The sequence below is a fragment of the Myodes glareolus genome, chromosome 1 (assembly GCF_982192425.1).
Source record: "Myodes glareolus chromosome 1, mMyoGla1.1, whole genome shotgun sequence".
Taxonomy (NCBI): domain Eukaryota; kingdom Metazoa; phylum Chordata; class Mammalia; order Rodentia; family Cricetidae; genus Myodes; species Myodes glareolus.
Window position 1 is genome coordinate 112,561,697 of NC_142026.1, and position 15,722 is coordinate 112,577,418.

The following is a 15,722-nucleotide window of genomic DNA, read 5'->3' on the forward strand; positions in this document are numbered from 1 at the left end:
ACACATTTGTGCACGTGGATGTTTCTGGAAATGAGTTCATCCTTTTTACTCTGATTTCAGTAAGTTATTTTATTTATTAAATAATTATTTCACCATACTTAATAGTTGACAACATATTGTAAAGCTTCCTTCTAGGTTCAGCAGAAAACATGATAGTGGGGCCAATGAAAGAAATATAATCAACCAGAAGCACAATTCTCAACATTTTGATGGATTTCAATTGTCAGCTCTCTTGGCCACTTCTGAACAAACATATACTTCCTTTCTAATCACTGGTCAAGTTCAGGGTACATTACCCTAGACACCACCCCATTCAGGTGCATGTAAGTTTGTCCATTTATATCGTGCTGGCCTCTGAACCAGCCAGCAGCAAATGTCCAGGATGACAGGGAACAGTGGAGAAGTATCTAGCTCTTTTTACACAGATGCGAAGACCAACTGCAGGCAGGATTTGCAAATAGCCCTTAACAGCTACAACCACAAATCACAGTTGATCAGGGGAAAAACTGACTTGAGTCGTTATATGCTGAAGTCATTTTTATACCTGCTGTGTGGAAGGATCTAAGCATAGTAACCATTTGTGGGTGAGCTGTGCTGAGGTGGGAACAGGAAAAAGGAAGACAAACGTGTGTGTGTGTGTGTGTGTGTGTGTGTGTGTGTGTGTGCGTGTGTGTGTGAACACTGGAGTCTGAAAGCATCAGGTCTCATCCTGTATGCTCTCTGCATATGTTGGGGCCCAGTTCTAGCCTGGACCATAAATTATTTCTCTAGACCAGACCCCAACATAAACTCTCTCTCTTGACCAACGTGGAGGAGACGGAAATAAAGACACAACTCACATGGCTTAATTGGGAGGGAGATTCTCAATGGTCCCTCAGGAAGTCCTGAGTTCACATCCTGAAGAATTCCTCTCTTTTATTCTCCAAACAGCTTTTATACCAACCCATAAACTGAGCGGGAAATACACCAACATTTTGTCTCCTAGGTAACCAGGTGAATGCGTTTTGTCACGTCTGCATCTACCTGTCTCCTGTGTATGCTAGCTGTCACATAGGCATGAATCAGCATCTCTATAAGGCATTCTCTAAATTACAAAGAAAGGAGCAACAATATCCTGACCCTTTGTTAGGCAGTGATAGCCTGACTGCAGGGCTACGTGACCACCTCAGGTGGGGCCTATGGCTTTAGAGCCTGGCTGCCACACCATATAGAAATATGGGCCTACATGCATATTCCTTTGAGTCAGGGTCTCTCCCAGAGCCTGAGTGAGGTTCATGTTTTCTCAGTTAGGATGGGAGCCAGCAAGCCCTGGTGATCCTTCTGCTTCTGCCCCAGCTCAGAGTTAGGGTTACAGGTGTGTGCCAGATGTCCAGTTTGTTAGTTGTATGCTGGAACAAAACCCCTGGTCATCATAATTGCATAGCAAGCCCTCTTAACTGCTAAATCACCTCTTTAGTGTCAAGGCAGTTTTTTCAGGCAATTTAAATCAATCCTGTCTCTGATCTTTTATTGCTGCCAGTGCAAGGTTTTGCCAGGTGGGTTGCTTAATCTAATACTTGTAGAATTAGTTGGAATTAGTGAAACCCACATGATCATCTCATTGAACTTGTTTCACATTCTGTTGAAACACTTGCAGTAACAGAGAGATCATGACCTTACTGCCACAACCATCTCCCTTATTCAGACCCCAAATCTGCCTTTCAGGATGTTCTGCTTTGCCTTGTAGGCAGCACACAGTGAGTCATACCTCCCAACCTGGCTCTTTGTGATACACACTCCAAATATTTGTCTGCATCTTCACCTTTTCTTTGAGAGTCCTAAGATCCAGCTCAAAGACCCAGAACTCTCCGAGTCATTCTTCACAGAGCATAGGTACCAGGTTCTTATTATCTGAACCATCCTCTCTTGGATAGTCCTTTTTTGTTTGTCCTTTGAAACAAGGTCTTTCTATGTTGTCCAGATGGTCTTAAACTCACCCTTCATCCTCCAACCTCAGCATCCAGGGTTGGGTTTATAGATGTGCATTACTACAGCCTAATATGTACTGCAATTTTCAACCAGTTTTGTAATCAAAATAGTGTACTCAGAACTGAACTCACTGCCCGTTGTGCTATGTTTGTTTACCTGAAACAGTATGTTTACATTGATACAGGTGCTGTTTCATAAAATGTTGGTATCCAAAGACTTATCACCAAGATAAGATATGTAGAAAAGCCTCGTATCTTTTAAGTCATTCCAATCCATGCTTAAGAATTTGATCTTTGAAAATACTTAGAGATCTTTAGACAGCGCAGGTGGAGGTTAACTGAAGACTTTGGGTCATTCCAGGCTTCAAATACTAATTGGATCTGGTTGTGCTGAATCTGGTTGTGCATAGCTTGTGCTTATAATCCTAGCTGGGGGAGGAGGCTGGGGCAAGAGGATTGCCATGAGTTCAAGGCTGGACTACCCTACAGAGTCATTGTTGGTTCTCAAAAGAGACAACCACTACTGAAAAGAAAAAGAATTTGCTTTACCAAGAAGCATGCTAAAAGCCCATTCAAGGGTCTACCTCTTCCTTGGTAAGCTTCCAGTATGTCAGCCAGTCTTCCTGTAAAGATTCAGGTAATATGTTACCATTTTTCATCCATATTTTCTAATTAAATAACACATGGTATGTGTGTGTGTGTGTGTAAGGTGAAGGGTGCATGTTTCCTTGTACTACCAGGGTAGAAGATGTAGGATTGATGCTAGTAACTAGGTTCTTTGTCTCCTTTAAGCCTGGACTATTTCTTAAATTCTAAGATGCAAGCATTTAAAAATTTTATAAATATCCCAACTGCATTTAATTAGCAACTTCCAAAGTAATTTAAAGCATGATGTAGTGAACATATACATGTATGTATATGTATATAGCATACTCTTGAGTAAGCATTCATTTCTAAAGGTTAAATATACATACATGAAATGAATGATGAAATGAGTTTACACTTTGGAGTATTTTTAGTTATGTTGTCAAGTGCATGTGTGTGTGTGTGTGTGTGTGTGTGTGAGAGAGAGAGAGAGAGAGAGAGAGAGAGAGAGAGAGAGAGAACTTGGTGGTCAGTTTTGAAGGGTGCCAGGGAACCACTTCATTATTTTGAGAACTAAAAATCAAGGTTTCAAGCCCTCATCTTGCCTTATGTAAGATCCACCTTCAGAGCAGCTAAGTGGCAGTGAGAGAAATCTCTCATTAGAGAAGCATTCCAGGTTAAAAAAAATAGGCAGACTGAAAGAATGAAAACCTTGGGTCTGGGTGGTGAGCATCAAGGAAGCTCAACATGGCTGGGGATGGGATGGGACAGCCAGACCGGGAGGATGACAGGCCATCCTGTGGTCACTCGTCAAGGAGTGTGCTAATGGGTTAGAGACTTGCCCTGTTCAAGTCTCCATGTGGATCGGCACAGAAACTCACAGGGAACACAAAGGACAAGAAGATGTGTGACCTGAAAACTATCTATCAAGATCCAGATCCTGAAACAATCCACGCCACAGACCAGTGAGTCCCTTCCCATCTAGATGGGGGTGGTGTGGGAGAATTGTCTGTATTCTGTCAATCATATTTTAATAAAACGCTGATTGGCCAGGCGGGCAGTATAGGCGGGAAAGCCAGACAGGAAGTAGAGGTGGAGCAAACAGACTGGGAGTATTCTGGCAAGCAGGAAGCTCCCTCCGCATTTCTGCCCAGACCACCGGAGAGGAAAGATGTAAGCTGCCCCGTTGGAAAAGGTACTGAGCCATGTGCTAACGTAGATAAGGATAATGGGGTAACATAAGTTATAAGAGCTAATAAGTTCCCTGACCTAATGGGCCAATCAGTTTATAATCTTATGGAATCTTGTGAGTGATTTTCTTTGGGGTTTGCCGGCTGTGGGGTAACGGGCGGAACAGAAACCCCAACAAGCCGGCCCTCATGTTACATGGGGGGTGGGTAAAAGTCTGGTAGGAAGAATGGAGATGCAGCCTACAAATGAGGAGACATACCATCCCAGTGTAAATTACATATTTGGAGATAACTGCGAGAATAAAAAAGTAACTACAAGGTAGAATGTGAACAGAGTGACACTTGAAAAGATTATTCATATTTTAAGGGTGATAATTATATTGCAGACTTAATTTCCAGAGATCCATGCTGAAATTCGATGAAGAAAATGCATATATATGATAGGATTCAAAATTATCTGATAAGGGGAGCAGGTGAGGTGAGAAAGGAACAAAGCCTGGAAGCTGCTGAAGTTAGGTAATTGACATAGCTTGTTCAAGACCAGTCTCTCTCTACTTTGGGGTATGTTTTAAAATCTCCACAATAAACACTTTCATGAAGCTTATGAAGACACGAATACACAAGACTTCTTACCAGTCACCGTCAGAAATGTCAAAGAGATGAGAAGATTAATACCCCAGTTCATGCTAGAAGTCAGGGCCATGGCTCGGCCTCTAATTCCGCCAGGAAAGATCTCACTGAGCAACAGCCAGGGCACTAGGAAAAAGGGAAGAATTGTGAGACAGCAAAATTAGCAAAGACCCCATGATGCCCCTTCACTGGTCTCTCTGCAAGCTGTGCCTGCCTCTGGGGTTGGAGGTCAAGGCTATCTCTCACTTCAACAGGACAGCCCCGATAATGGCACACCCCCTCCTCACCAAGGGAAAGACTTTAGGATACACACTGGATGGGCTTGACAAAGGCTTTCATAATTAAGAGGAGGTGGTACAACACAGCCCTGAAAAATGCCTGTGGCGCTTGTGAATGAGCTTTGAAAATCTGTCTGGCACATAAGCCTTGGGCCCAAATTCCCAACTTTAGTGGATCCAGAGTGGTGAACTTTCCTACACTTTCCTCTCTTTCTGAAGTCATAACCAATGAGTGCGTAGTAAACAGAGCTGGAAAGGTGAAAGGTCACATATCTCTCCCTTTTCCGAATGGGCGCCACGGCCCAGGGGAAGTTGGGCAGAGAGAAGTCCTAAATTAAATATTGCTCCCAGATTTGATTGTCAGACCAGACTAGACATCTCAGTCTTTGGAAGGAGACTCTTCCTGTATCAAAATTGATCAGAGGACGTTTTATTATCTGAGTGACAGGGAGCATTATGGGCTCTGCCTGATTAGATTAGGAAGGGCAGAAGACAGTAAATTAACTTGTCCTCTGCTCACAAATTTGGTGCGCTCAAACAGGGATGGGCTCTTGCTGTGGGCTGATCCGACGAACACCCCTACATTTTCTCATTTGACTGTGGCCAACCCCAACCAAGTAGAACTATTGCTGTCCCTCGGTCATAGAGGAAGAGATTGCGGCTCCGAAGAGTTAATGACTCGCCAAGGTCACAAAGCCGCTAAGTGACAGAGGAGGCACTGAGCCCTGACTAGTCCTTGGAACTCACTCTTTAAATCAGTATGCTTTCTCGGTTGTGGCTCAATAAACACGCGTTGGTTAATGAAGAAATGTGAATGTAAGTGGATCTGATTGGACAGAAAGAAGGATTTAGGAAGAGTCCTGGCTCTCTGCAGATGAGCAAACCCGTTGGAAAGATGCTCTTTATGTAGCCACCAACCATGTTATCCGAGCCTGGAGGAATCTGGGGGAGGCTCAGGACTGAGCAGTCGGCAGAGTGTCCAAGTGAGCAATTTGACGCTCATCTCACAACTGTGCTCTATGGAGAAAATATCTACTTATTATAAACATGTTAAGGTTGTTTTTGTTTATGTATCGTGTGTGTGTGTGTGTGTGTGTGTGTGTGTGTGTATGAAAGCCTGGTAGGCCTCCAAGTGAATCTATACCAAGTTACCCTGAGGACCTGGAGGATAATTATAAGAAAAGCACCAGAATTGTTATTTTCTAATTTAAGGAGAAGATATGAAAATAATGGCATGCGTCCCATCCTCTTGAATCTTCACTTCTTCTTTCCCACCCCTCCCTGCACTCAAAGAGGCAAGTTATGGAAGATCACATACTTGAATAATAATCTCTCTCTCCCTCATTATTTTGAAATCTGGTCTCACATAGTCAAACCTTGAAATTGGCCTTGAGATCCTGATTCTCCTTCATCCACCTCTCGAGTACAGGTATTATAGTCATGTGCCAATCATGTTCCTCTTAATGAACTCATCATCTTACTGTTCCGATGACCTTGTCTTGGGCTTTTTAAGAGGGAAGATCCAGCCCTGGGTAGATGGTAATTGTGTATTAAAAAGGAAACCTTTATAATAAAGATTAGACCCTGGGCAAATACAGCAGAAAAGTATGTTAAAAGCATTTTGCTTGTTCTTTTATAAAGCATCTTGAGTGCCTGGGTTAAGGCTATGTGTCACCATGCTAGGCTTAACGCCAGCTCTTAAAGCTAAACATTCTCCCCTTCATACTACAGGTTACCGTGGGTATTGAGAATGGTTATCAGTGGAGCGGAGGGGTCTCGAGGGCCTTGTGTTTTAGCAGGCAGAAAGAGAAGATGGGTCCACCCTTTCGTTTTAGAGGCATTGGCTCAGATTTTCATGATTCAACTTCCAGCCCTATTTCAAAACCTGTCCGACCTACTTCCAACGCCACGTCCCCTCAGGATGGCCTGACAGAATTAATCAATGGCTGGGTGTTGCTGAGTTCTTCTGAACCATAATGGCCCCAGATGAGAATGAGCTGACCTGGCTGTTGCAGAAAGCAGTGGGTGCCACCGAGACAGGATGGGGCCAGGATATAGCACAGCTGCTGAATCACGTGCCCAGCATGTGTGAATCCCTGGGTTTGATCCACACCACCACATAAAGCAAGCACAGTGGCACCTGTCTGTGATTCCAGGTGGAGGCAGGTGAATCAGAAGGGCAAGGTGATCTCAAGGCCATCCTAGAATACACGAGCCTCTGTCTCAGACAAACAAATGGAGCTGGTCATACAAAGTACTGGTGATAGCTTACGTGTGCTGCATCTGAAATGCCAGGGTCTTATCTCAAAAAAACTAAAGATCACTCAGGATGTCTAGCCTAGGCAAAGAGTGAAGCAGCTGAACTGCATCCCAGGGCAATTTAACCAGCCCAGGTATTGAACTAAAGACTGAAGAACAGGCCTCCCTCAGTCTATGCCCTGGTGGGAACTTGTCAGTCGAGCCCCGCATCTGACAGCTCCAAAGATAAAGCACATCATTGCCGGAGCTTCTACTTCCCTTTTGATCTAATGGGAAGAACTCAAGAACTGATGTCTTGGCTGATGCAGTATTGACAAAATTAGACGTCGTAGCAATTGCCAAATGAATGATGAACCATTCTGATGTAGAGCATATCAAATCAAAGAAAGAAGGCTATTATTTTAATAGTAGTGATGGAACTGTGAAATCGCAAGCTTTCGGATCCCAAGAGAGCAAAATAAAACCCTGAACGTATGGCAAGAACAGCTTCCTGTGACAGACTGAGGAGCAAGAGAGAGCAAGAGTCTTCTGTGTCTTGATGTTTTCCAGAAAGATGCTTGGAGTGCCCAGAGCAGAAAGAACAGAAGAGCTCATCCTTAGTACGTAGGGAAGGAGCACAAGCATGAACTGCCACACGGGGATTCAATATGGCAATCCATCTAATCACAAAGGCGATATTTTCTTTTTAGCCTCAATGAGATGGCCCATTTCCTCTCCAAAGAAAATCAATCTATTGCCACATGGGACGGCTCTCTTTCACTGCCACAAGGAAGAAATGGGGGCCCTCTTTGAGCATCCTCTTTCTCCCCTACCCCAGTGATGGACCAGCAGAAGAGGCATTGTCCTGTTTACCCCACAGAGTACTCACAACAGATACGGGACAACAGGACTGTGTCCACCACCACTCAGCAGGTAGAAAACATCTCATCGGGACTCTGTTATTCTCCCTCTCTGTCTTTCTATCACAGGACCACTGCAGCAATCTGTGCTCCTATAAACGACAGTGTCTGCGATGCCCCTAATGTCAGCTCTAAGCTGTAAGGACTGTGGAAATCTGAGTTTGTGGCAGTCTAGAGTCAGTAACAATTCACAGCCATGGAGCTCCTGTATCACACGGCATCAGATCATCAGGGCCCCATAAGAACTTGCCAGATCCAGATGGAGTCTACAGACACGCTGTTCACGGCTACGCAGAGTGTCACAAAAAGACCAGGAAGGACAAATATCTTGATGTCACTCTGTGAGGACACCGCCTTGGATTAAGAGGGATAATGAAATGACAGTTCTGTCCCATGTAAGTCACCCTGAGTGTTTCCTGCCTCCTACTTATTCTGGCCACTGCCCCAGTTTTTCCTACAAAACCTGTCATTTAACCCCCTACGCTTTGAGATTTAAATCCTACAGCTCTCCGGGCACACTTTCCACTTGGCATGAGTTCTTCCTCAACCACCTGGCATGTGAACCCGAGTCTCAAAGACTCACTGAGGTCTTGCAACTCCTGCCAGGGAACTTCTAACAACTTCAGATGAAGTTCTGCACTGGAGCCGCAGGGAGCCCAAGAGCTGGATTTGCCAAGGGAGCCAGGCCCTGCATGTGCCATGTAAATCCAACTCCCATGGCTTTATTGCCTCTTTAAGCAGCACATGCCACACCTGGCTCTCCTGAAAAAAGGTGTGAATAGGAGAGCTGGAGAGATGGCTCAGTGGTTAAGAGCATTGACTGTTCTTCCTAGAGGACCTGGGTTCAAATCCCAGCACCCACAGGACAGCTCACAACTAGACAGACCTCTGATTCCAGGGGACCTGGCAACCGTGGGAAAACACCAATGCCCATAAAATAAAAAATCAGTTTAAAGAAAGGATTAAAGAAGTGTGAATATGAACTGAGCTATGCCTTCTCGCCAGATGCTTAAATCCTGAGACTTACATCTTTTTTTAACAACAGTCTCTACTGTGAGCCGCCTCTCCCACATGAAGAAGAACAGGTAGCTTTCCTTTCTCTGTTGGTTTTGGAGTCTCACCTCCCTCATTCTCCCTGAGTTGTGGTACTCATGGTCTTTTGTAAAATAAATACCTATTTCGTGAACATGATCCCGAACTGCTTAGATTACAAACAGAGACAGGCAATGAAAGAGTCGGTGTTCCCCAATTAAGGATTCCTAGTCAAGATCAACCAGATGATTTTCCAGAAGAGTGTACTAGGGGAAACTGAACTAAACAGAATGATGCTTAATATGAAACAAAATTAATTTAAGAGGAACACCCCTGCCCCGCTGCCTGTTTTTTAGACAGGTTCTCACATGCTGGTCTCAAACTGTCTGAGAAACACCTGCCTCTGCCTCCCAAGTGCTGGAATCAAAGGTGTGCACCACCATGCCCAGCCAAAAAATGGACAGACCCCGTTTTGCTAGGCACTGAAAAGGAACAGGACAGAGCTGTGTCACTGGGAACTCAATCTTTCTCACTCAGGTAGCCTAAAAAGTCATTTGAAATTGGAGAACTAGGTATTTTTGTTACTTATAATTACGTTTTTATCATAAATTTACATACGAGCAGAATATGCAATGTCTATCATCATGTTCAGCAATCACTCTTCTAGATTCTTCCAGTAGGACTTAATACCATCCCTGTTTGATTCCCTCTTGGTCACCTGAGCATAGTATTTCACCTGCTGCCTGAAAAGTCCACCCGAAATGCTCTCACCAAAATCCCTGCACACTTCAGTGGAAAAAGTCACAAACTTAAACTGAATTAAAGATTAGTTTTATATACTCTAAGATAGCTTAAGGGTTTTTTTTTTAATGTGTCAACACCATAACTAGTACAAAAGGGGAACAAAAAAAAATGGAAGCGTCCCAAAATGCTTAGAAATCCCAGCACAAATGTACTGCTGATACCTTCGTGTGAGGGATGAGAGATTGTTGTTTATCATGTTGCTTGGGTGAATGTCACTTATTTATAGAGTGAGATGTCATTCTTCCACTTTTGAAACAGATGAAATTAACTATTCTCAACAATAAAAGAGGTGGGGATCTGAAGGAAATCAGTACTAACATTGTCACTCAGCCCTTGTGGGTTAACGACAAAAGTTGTGTGTTGATCTGTCAGCTGGTGATTAGGTCATTCTTTATGTTTTTGTTGAAAGCAAATCACAGGAAAGGAGAGGACGATTATCTCGTCTGTTGACTCATTTCTCAACACCCACATAATATTTTCAAGTATTCTTTTCATTAGTGTTCTTCCTATTTTATTATTTGCCATGTCTATAACAACAGTAATTCTGATGAAGGAATAAATGGGCTTTCTTTTAAGCAGGAGAATATACATAACTGAAATGATCGGAAGGGGCTATTTCAGTTTATTTTTACTCTGTATGGTGTGTACGTGGGGAGCATGTATGTTAGTAGGTGTCCACACCCATGTGTATGCAAGTGGGGGTGAGAGCAATGTTAGCTGCCTCCCTCTACCTCCACTTGACTGCCTTAGAACACATCACTAGACTGTCTAGGTGGGTTGGCCAGTCAGTTCTCAGCATCTCACTGTCTCTGTTTATCAGTGCTACAGGAGTTACAGGTACAGCTGTGGGCATACTCAGCTTTTTACATAGATGCTGGGGGTTCAAATGCAAGTCCTGTGTTGTGTTGACAGAGCAAACAGTTCCATTTTCCAGCCCCTATTTTTAAGATTTTCGTTTTTTTGGTTTTTTGTTTGTTTGTTTGTTTGTTTTGAGACAGAGTCTTGTGTAGTATGTAGCCAAAGATGTCCGTGAACTCCTGATCCTTTTGCCTCTCATTCCCAAGTGTTGGGAGTGCAGACATGTGCCACCATATCTGGCTTAGAAAGGAAAAAAAAAGGTAAGAAATATATTGTTTTAAAGTTGGGACTTTGGAAACTGATTCCCTTTGAAATATCTTGGAGGACCCTCAGAGAGCACAATTCATACACCCTAAAAAGACAGAAGCAGCACTCAAGATGCAAACAAACAAATACAACAGCAAAGACTTGCGAGGACTTTCTCTTTACTAACTTGAGTTTGAATGACATGGTATTTAAAGTATTGTATGTAGATGTAATATTTTGTACTGTACCGCTGTCATTATCAATGCTACAATTAGAAAGCTACTGTGGTTTTTATTGCTCCAAATGCTCCTTGGAACGATTCTTAATGTGTTCTGGAAAACAGTTAAGTAACAAATGAATGTCTGTGCTTATTAAGATAATGTTAAAACCTCAATCTGTTTCTTTAATGTCTGTGATATGCAGGATTTACAGTGTTCCAGGACAGATGATTAAAATGGAAGTACTGTCTGGAAGCTGAACACATGTCTTGCGCGAGCAATTGCTAATGGCCACAGAGTGGATGGTGCCATTTCTCTGTGTGTTTAGTTCTGCTCCTATGCAGAAATGCCATGGAGAACTCTTTGGTTCCATTAGTATCACAACTGTATCTTCTAACCCTAAAGAGTAAGGAAGATTTCATTTGCAAGATACATAGATTCCTCTAAGTTTTTCCTCTGTGAAAAATCCCCACAAAGTTAGTGCAGAATGAGGCAGGGGTAATGCCTCTGATACACTGACAAGTAACGCCAAAGGGCCAAATAACCCCTTCAGTCGGTGAGATGAACCTAGCTACCCCGGGACAAAAGCACAGTGACGATTGTGCAGATATGGGTCATAGTTGAAAGAAAAAAAAAACATTTTAAAGATATTAAAGGGAGGGACACTTAACACAGCCACTATGTGAATATTTCTATGGATTGCCTACATTTGATGTTAGAATTCTACCACTTAAAGAATAGTTTCTGTAATGTGTCCTGTTTTTGTCCAGCAAACATTGTGTCGCAGGAAGATGAACATTTGAAAAGCCTTTGACGCCAACGTTTCTGAACACTAGCGGCCTGGGGCCCAGGAGGAAATGCAGGGCTGATCAAGATCTCTTCTGAAACACACGATGCACTGCTGGAATGTCAACCTTTGTCTTGAACCCAGCATGGGTTTGGCATGAAGCAGCGAAGTAAAGTTCCAAATTAGAACCTGCTGTTCACATGCCTGGAACTGTCATCAATTGTAGCTGTGTGAGCATCACATGCGCGGCGGTTTAAGGGGGCAAAGTTATCTGGATATAACGTCTACATTTAAATATTATGGCAGATGACTCTTCTGCTTCTCACTGATACTGTCGTCCAAAGGGCTGGCTCAGCTCTGAAGAAGCAGAGCAACAGGCCAGGCAGGAATATTTTGAAGCGCTGGGACACTCCTAGAAACAGAAGAGGACATCTGAGTTGGGTTGGGAGACAGTTTTCCCTGTGTCTAGCATTCCTTCATGCCAGTGAGCAGAGACTCTGACAGGTCTTTGCTACAGATCCCCTAAGGCTGCTGATTACACAGTGAAATTATCTCCCTGTGAAGAAAGGAACAGCTTTGGTTATTGTTGGGTAAATAGACCTATTGCCTCTGGGAAAGAAAGCAGATTGGCTTATTGTCTATATTATCAAAGATTTGGGTTTTCTAAGCTCCTTGTTCCTCTGTCAAGTGTCCCAGCAACTATAAGGATAGTTTATATATAACCATGTTGGCCTATGGGGCTTGGGCATCTACCATAAGTGCTGACATCCTCAATGTTACTATGAATAATAAATGGCCTTCTGTTCTGATCAAGGAGTCTTACATTTTTTATGAACACCCAAGCTAACCTGTTAGCTTGCAAGTGGGCAAAACCACAGGTCCTTTCCAGTTACTGACACCTTAATTACTTGTGGTTAGGGTATGATCTCTATCTAATGGTCTTTCATTACAGTTATTAACTGTACTTGCCCATTCTTACCAGAAGAATTGAATGCAATTTGGGGGGGCTCAGATAATTCACTAAAACGTGTCTACAAGCTCTAATACTAATCAGGTAAGCAAAAGAGAAAAGGAATCTTTCCAAGTTCCAGGTTTAGACGGTCACAAGATTTTCTTAGAAAAAAATTACAAAGGGCTTGGACTCAAATCTTGTTTGGTTTTTTAAGAGCCAAGTTTTAAGAAACTTGGTTTAGCTGGGCACAGTGGCTCATGCTTTTAAACTTAGTATTCAGGATGGCTGAGGCAGGAGGATACATGTATTTGAGGCCAGCCTAAGTTATATAGTGAAAGCCAGTCTCAAAAAAACAAACAAAAAGAGGGTCTTAGATGTATAGAGACACATTATATATCATTGAGTTAAAGAAACCGTGAAAGTAAAAGTAAGAACAACTCAGAGGGTAAAGATGCTTACCACCACGTGCCTGCCACCATACCTGATCACTTGAGTTCAAACCCTAAGGCGTCCACATGGGGTAATAAGTGAAAATCAACTCCCAAAAGTTGTCCTCTGACCTCTGAATATACACAACACATATGTACCATCACCCCCTACCTACAGACAGACACACACACACCCAGAAAGAAGTGTAACTTAAAGAAATAAAAAGGAAAATAAATTTAAGTAAAGAAAATTAAAGTAAGCATGATTAATCCAAGATACTGCTGAGCGCAAGCCTCATACTTGGAGAACAAAATGGAAAGACTTGGAAATCAGCATTTTTTTTCTAGCACCCTAAAAAAAAAAACGGCCTTAATTCTAAATTTAAACTTCCTTAAGCACCAATTTTTAGAGATGGCCTTTGACCCTCAATTGAGCACTTTTATTGAAGTAGGCATTTGGTCCAATGCACGTGGGGCTCCATGTGAGCCACAGTTTCCCCCACCACTGATTCCCAACCACAGGAAACCTGGGTGTACCAGTGCCACCCCAGAGAGCTCGTGCGCAGCCACAGAGTCTGGATCAATTGCACAGACGTAGACGAGTGAATGTCTGTGCTTCTTGGCCACGTTCACACTCTCACCAGCACGGCACAATTTTCTGTGAAACCTTTCTGCATCCCTGGGAAACCCTGGGAAACCCTGACTACAGGCACTCCATGACTGGATGGTGCATCCCAAAGCTACATGTCCATTTCTATAGTGTCAACCCCACGGAAATAAGAAGGGCAGTGAGGCTGGCGATGACATCATATATCAGCAGCAAGCCATGAGCACTTCCTGTGTGTCCCTGGGTGACTTAAATAAAGTCCTTGCTGACATCAGTGCTGGCAGGATCTGAACTCCTCATGTCTAGACCATAACCAGAAGTCTGACACCACGGCCCCTGAGTCCACCCTGCACAGCAGGGACTAAGTGAAGGACACACTGTACAGATCACTTCATTAGCTGTGCGATTACCCAGCGAGGTGGATACCACCAGCCTACTGTCCGGCTTAGCATACGGAAAATTCCAGGGGTGAGTTTATTTGTCCAGACTCCTCTCCTGTGGATCTTGATAGAGAGAGGATGTCCCAGGCAAAAACCCCATCCAAATTCCATCACTGGGATACAGATTCAATTGGCTTTTTTTTTTCACATTCTCCTAATCGTTCATGCTCATATCCATCTTCAGGGCACGTGACCCACCATCCTTTATCCCTGCAGAAAATCCCCCACCCTCTTCCAGATGCTCACACTACTTTCTCAATACGAAACTCACCCCAACAGCACAGTCTCAGAAACACCCTCGCACTTTCCTCCCTGAAGGAGCCCCCTTCAAGGATACCGTTCCTCTTTACAGTCCTTTACCCTCTGCTATTCTTGCTTCCACATGACCTGAGCTCTGCTCTGCCCTGAAATCGTATGATGTTTACGTTCACTGTTTGTCCTTATCGCTTGTTTGTTCCATCGCTAGCTCCGCAAGGTGTGGCCTCTCCTGAATGCCCAGCGCCTGGCCCAGGCCATGCGGAGCCACACCTCCCTGCTAGATGAATGACTGAAGAATTTCCACCACTTTCTCCCTCTGGCTTCTCTTCTTGGCCTTTGCAATATACTCCTTGCTGCCCATATGGGGCTCCAGAGTTGGGAGACAATATGAGAGGAGATGCTCTAGGGTCACCTGTCACTCAGATTTTGGTGTGGTGTTCCACTTGAATATGTGAAGCAAGGGTAGTTTTTAGTTGAAGGTGGAGGGTCACAGTCTCACAACCTAACTTAATATATGACCCGGAGCAGGGCAGAGGTGGCGCACATCTTTAATCCCAGCACTCGGGAGGCTGAGGCAGGTGGGAGGTGGGTCTCTGTGAGTTCAAGGCCAGCCTGGTTTACAGAGCAAGTTCCAGGACCGGCTCCAAAACTATAGAGAAACCCTGTCCAAAAAACCAGTATGTGTATATATATATATATATATATATATATATATATATGTGTGTGTGTGTGTGTGTGTGTGTGTGTGTGTGTGTGTGATATGTATGTATATGTATATATACATATACATACATATATCACATATACATATATAAAAAATAGACACACATATGAACTGGAGAAAACTTCCTTACTGGTGAAAAGAGAGTTAGGAATGAGAGGAGGGAGAATGAACTAATTACTTTATGGACATATGAATTTTTGGACTAGAAAGCCTTCTGGGAGATGCTGATGCTCTCCAGCGAATGAGGAGTGGAATATGAAACCTAGACAGCTGAGTTCACTAATGGAAAGTCAGGGAAGAAGCTGTTAGGGAAGGAAAGCATGATGGAAGACGGACCAAACGAACAGGAGATCTAATTACAGGAGAGCCAAAGCATATAGGATGGGGGCCGACTGTGGTGCTGAGACAGTGGCATAGAACGAACTGGGGCACTATGAAGGTGTGGACTGAGAAAAAAAAGAATCATTGTGATATATGTTACATTGTATGCTGTATCATTATGCAGTGATGTTTGTTAGTAATAAAGATGTGCAAACACTCTCCTCAAAAAAAAAAAAAAA

The 15,722-nt window shown here is 43.4% G+C and overlaps 1 protein-coding gene across 7 annotated transcripts in view; it reads right to left on the bottom strand.

Annotated features, from left to right (window-relative positions):
- The window catches only part of Slc2a12 (solute carrier family 2 member 12), a 58,096-nt gene that overhangs the window by 12,169 nt on the left and 30,205 nt on the right, over nucleotides 1–15,722 (bottom strand). For 6 of the 7 annotated variants that reach the window (XM_085689208.2, XM_085689204.2, XM_048425490.3 and 3 more), the window contains one exon: nucleotides 4,376–4,498. In XM_085689208.2, coding sequence (XP_085545334.1) covers nucleotides 4,376–4,498 — 123 coding nt within the window. Of the gene's footprint in view, nucleotides 1–4,375; nucleotides 4,499–10,907; nucleotides 12,166–15,722 lie in introns of those variants that run through there. The other variant, XM_048425495.3, reaches the window with a different exon arrangement.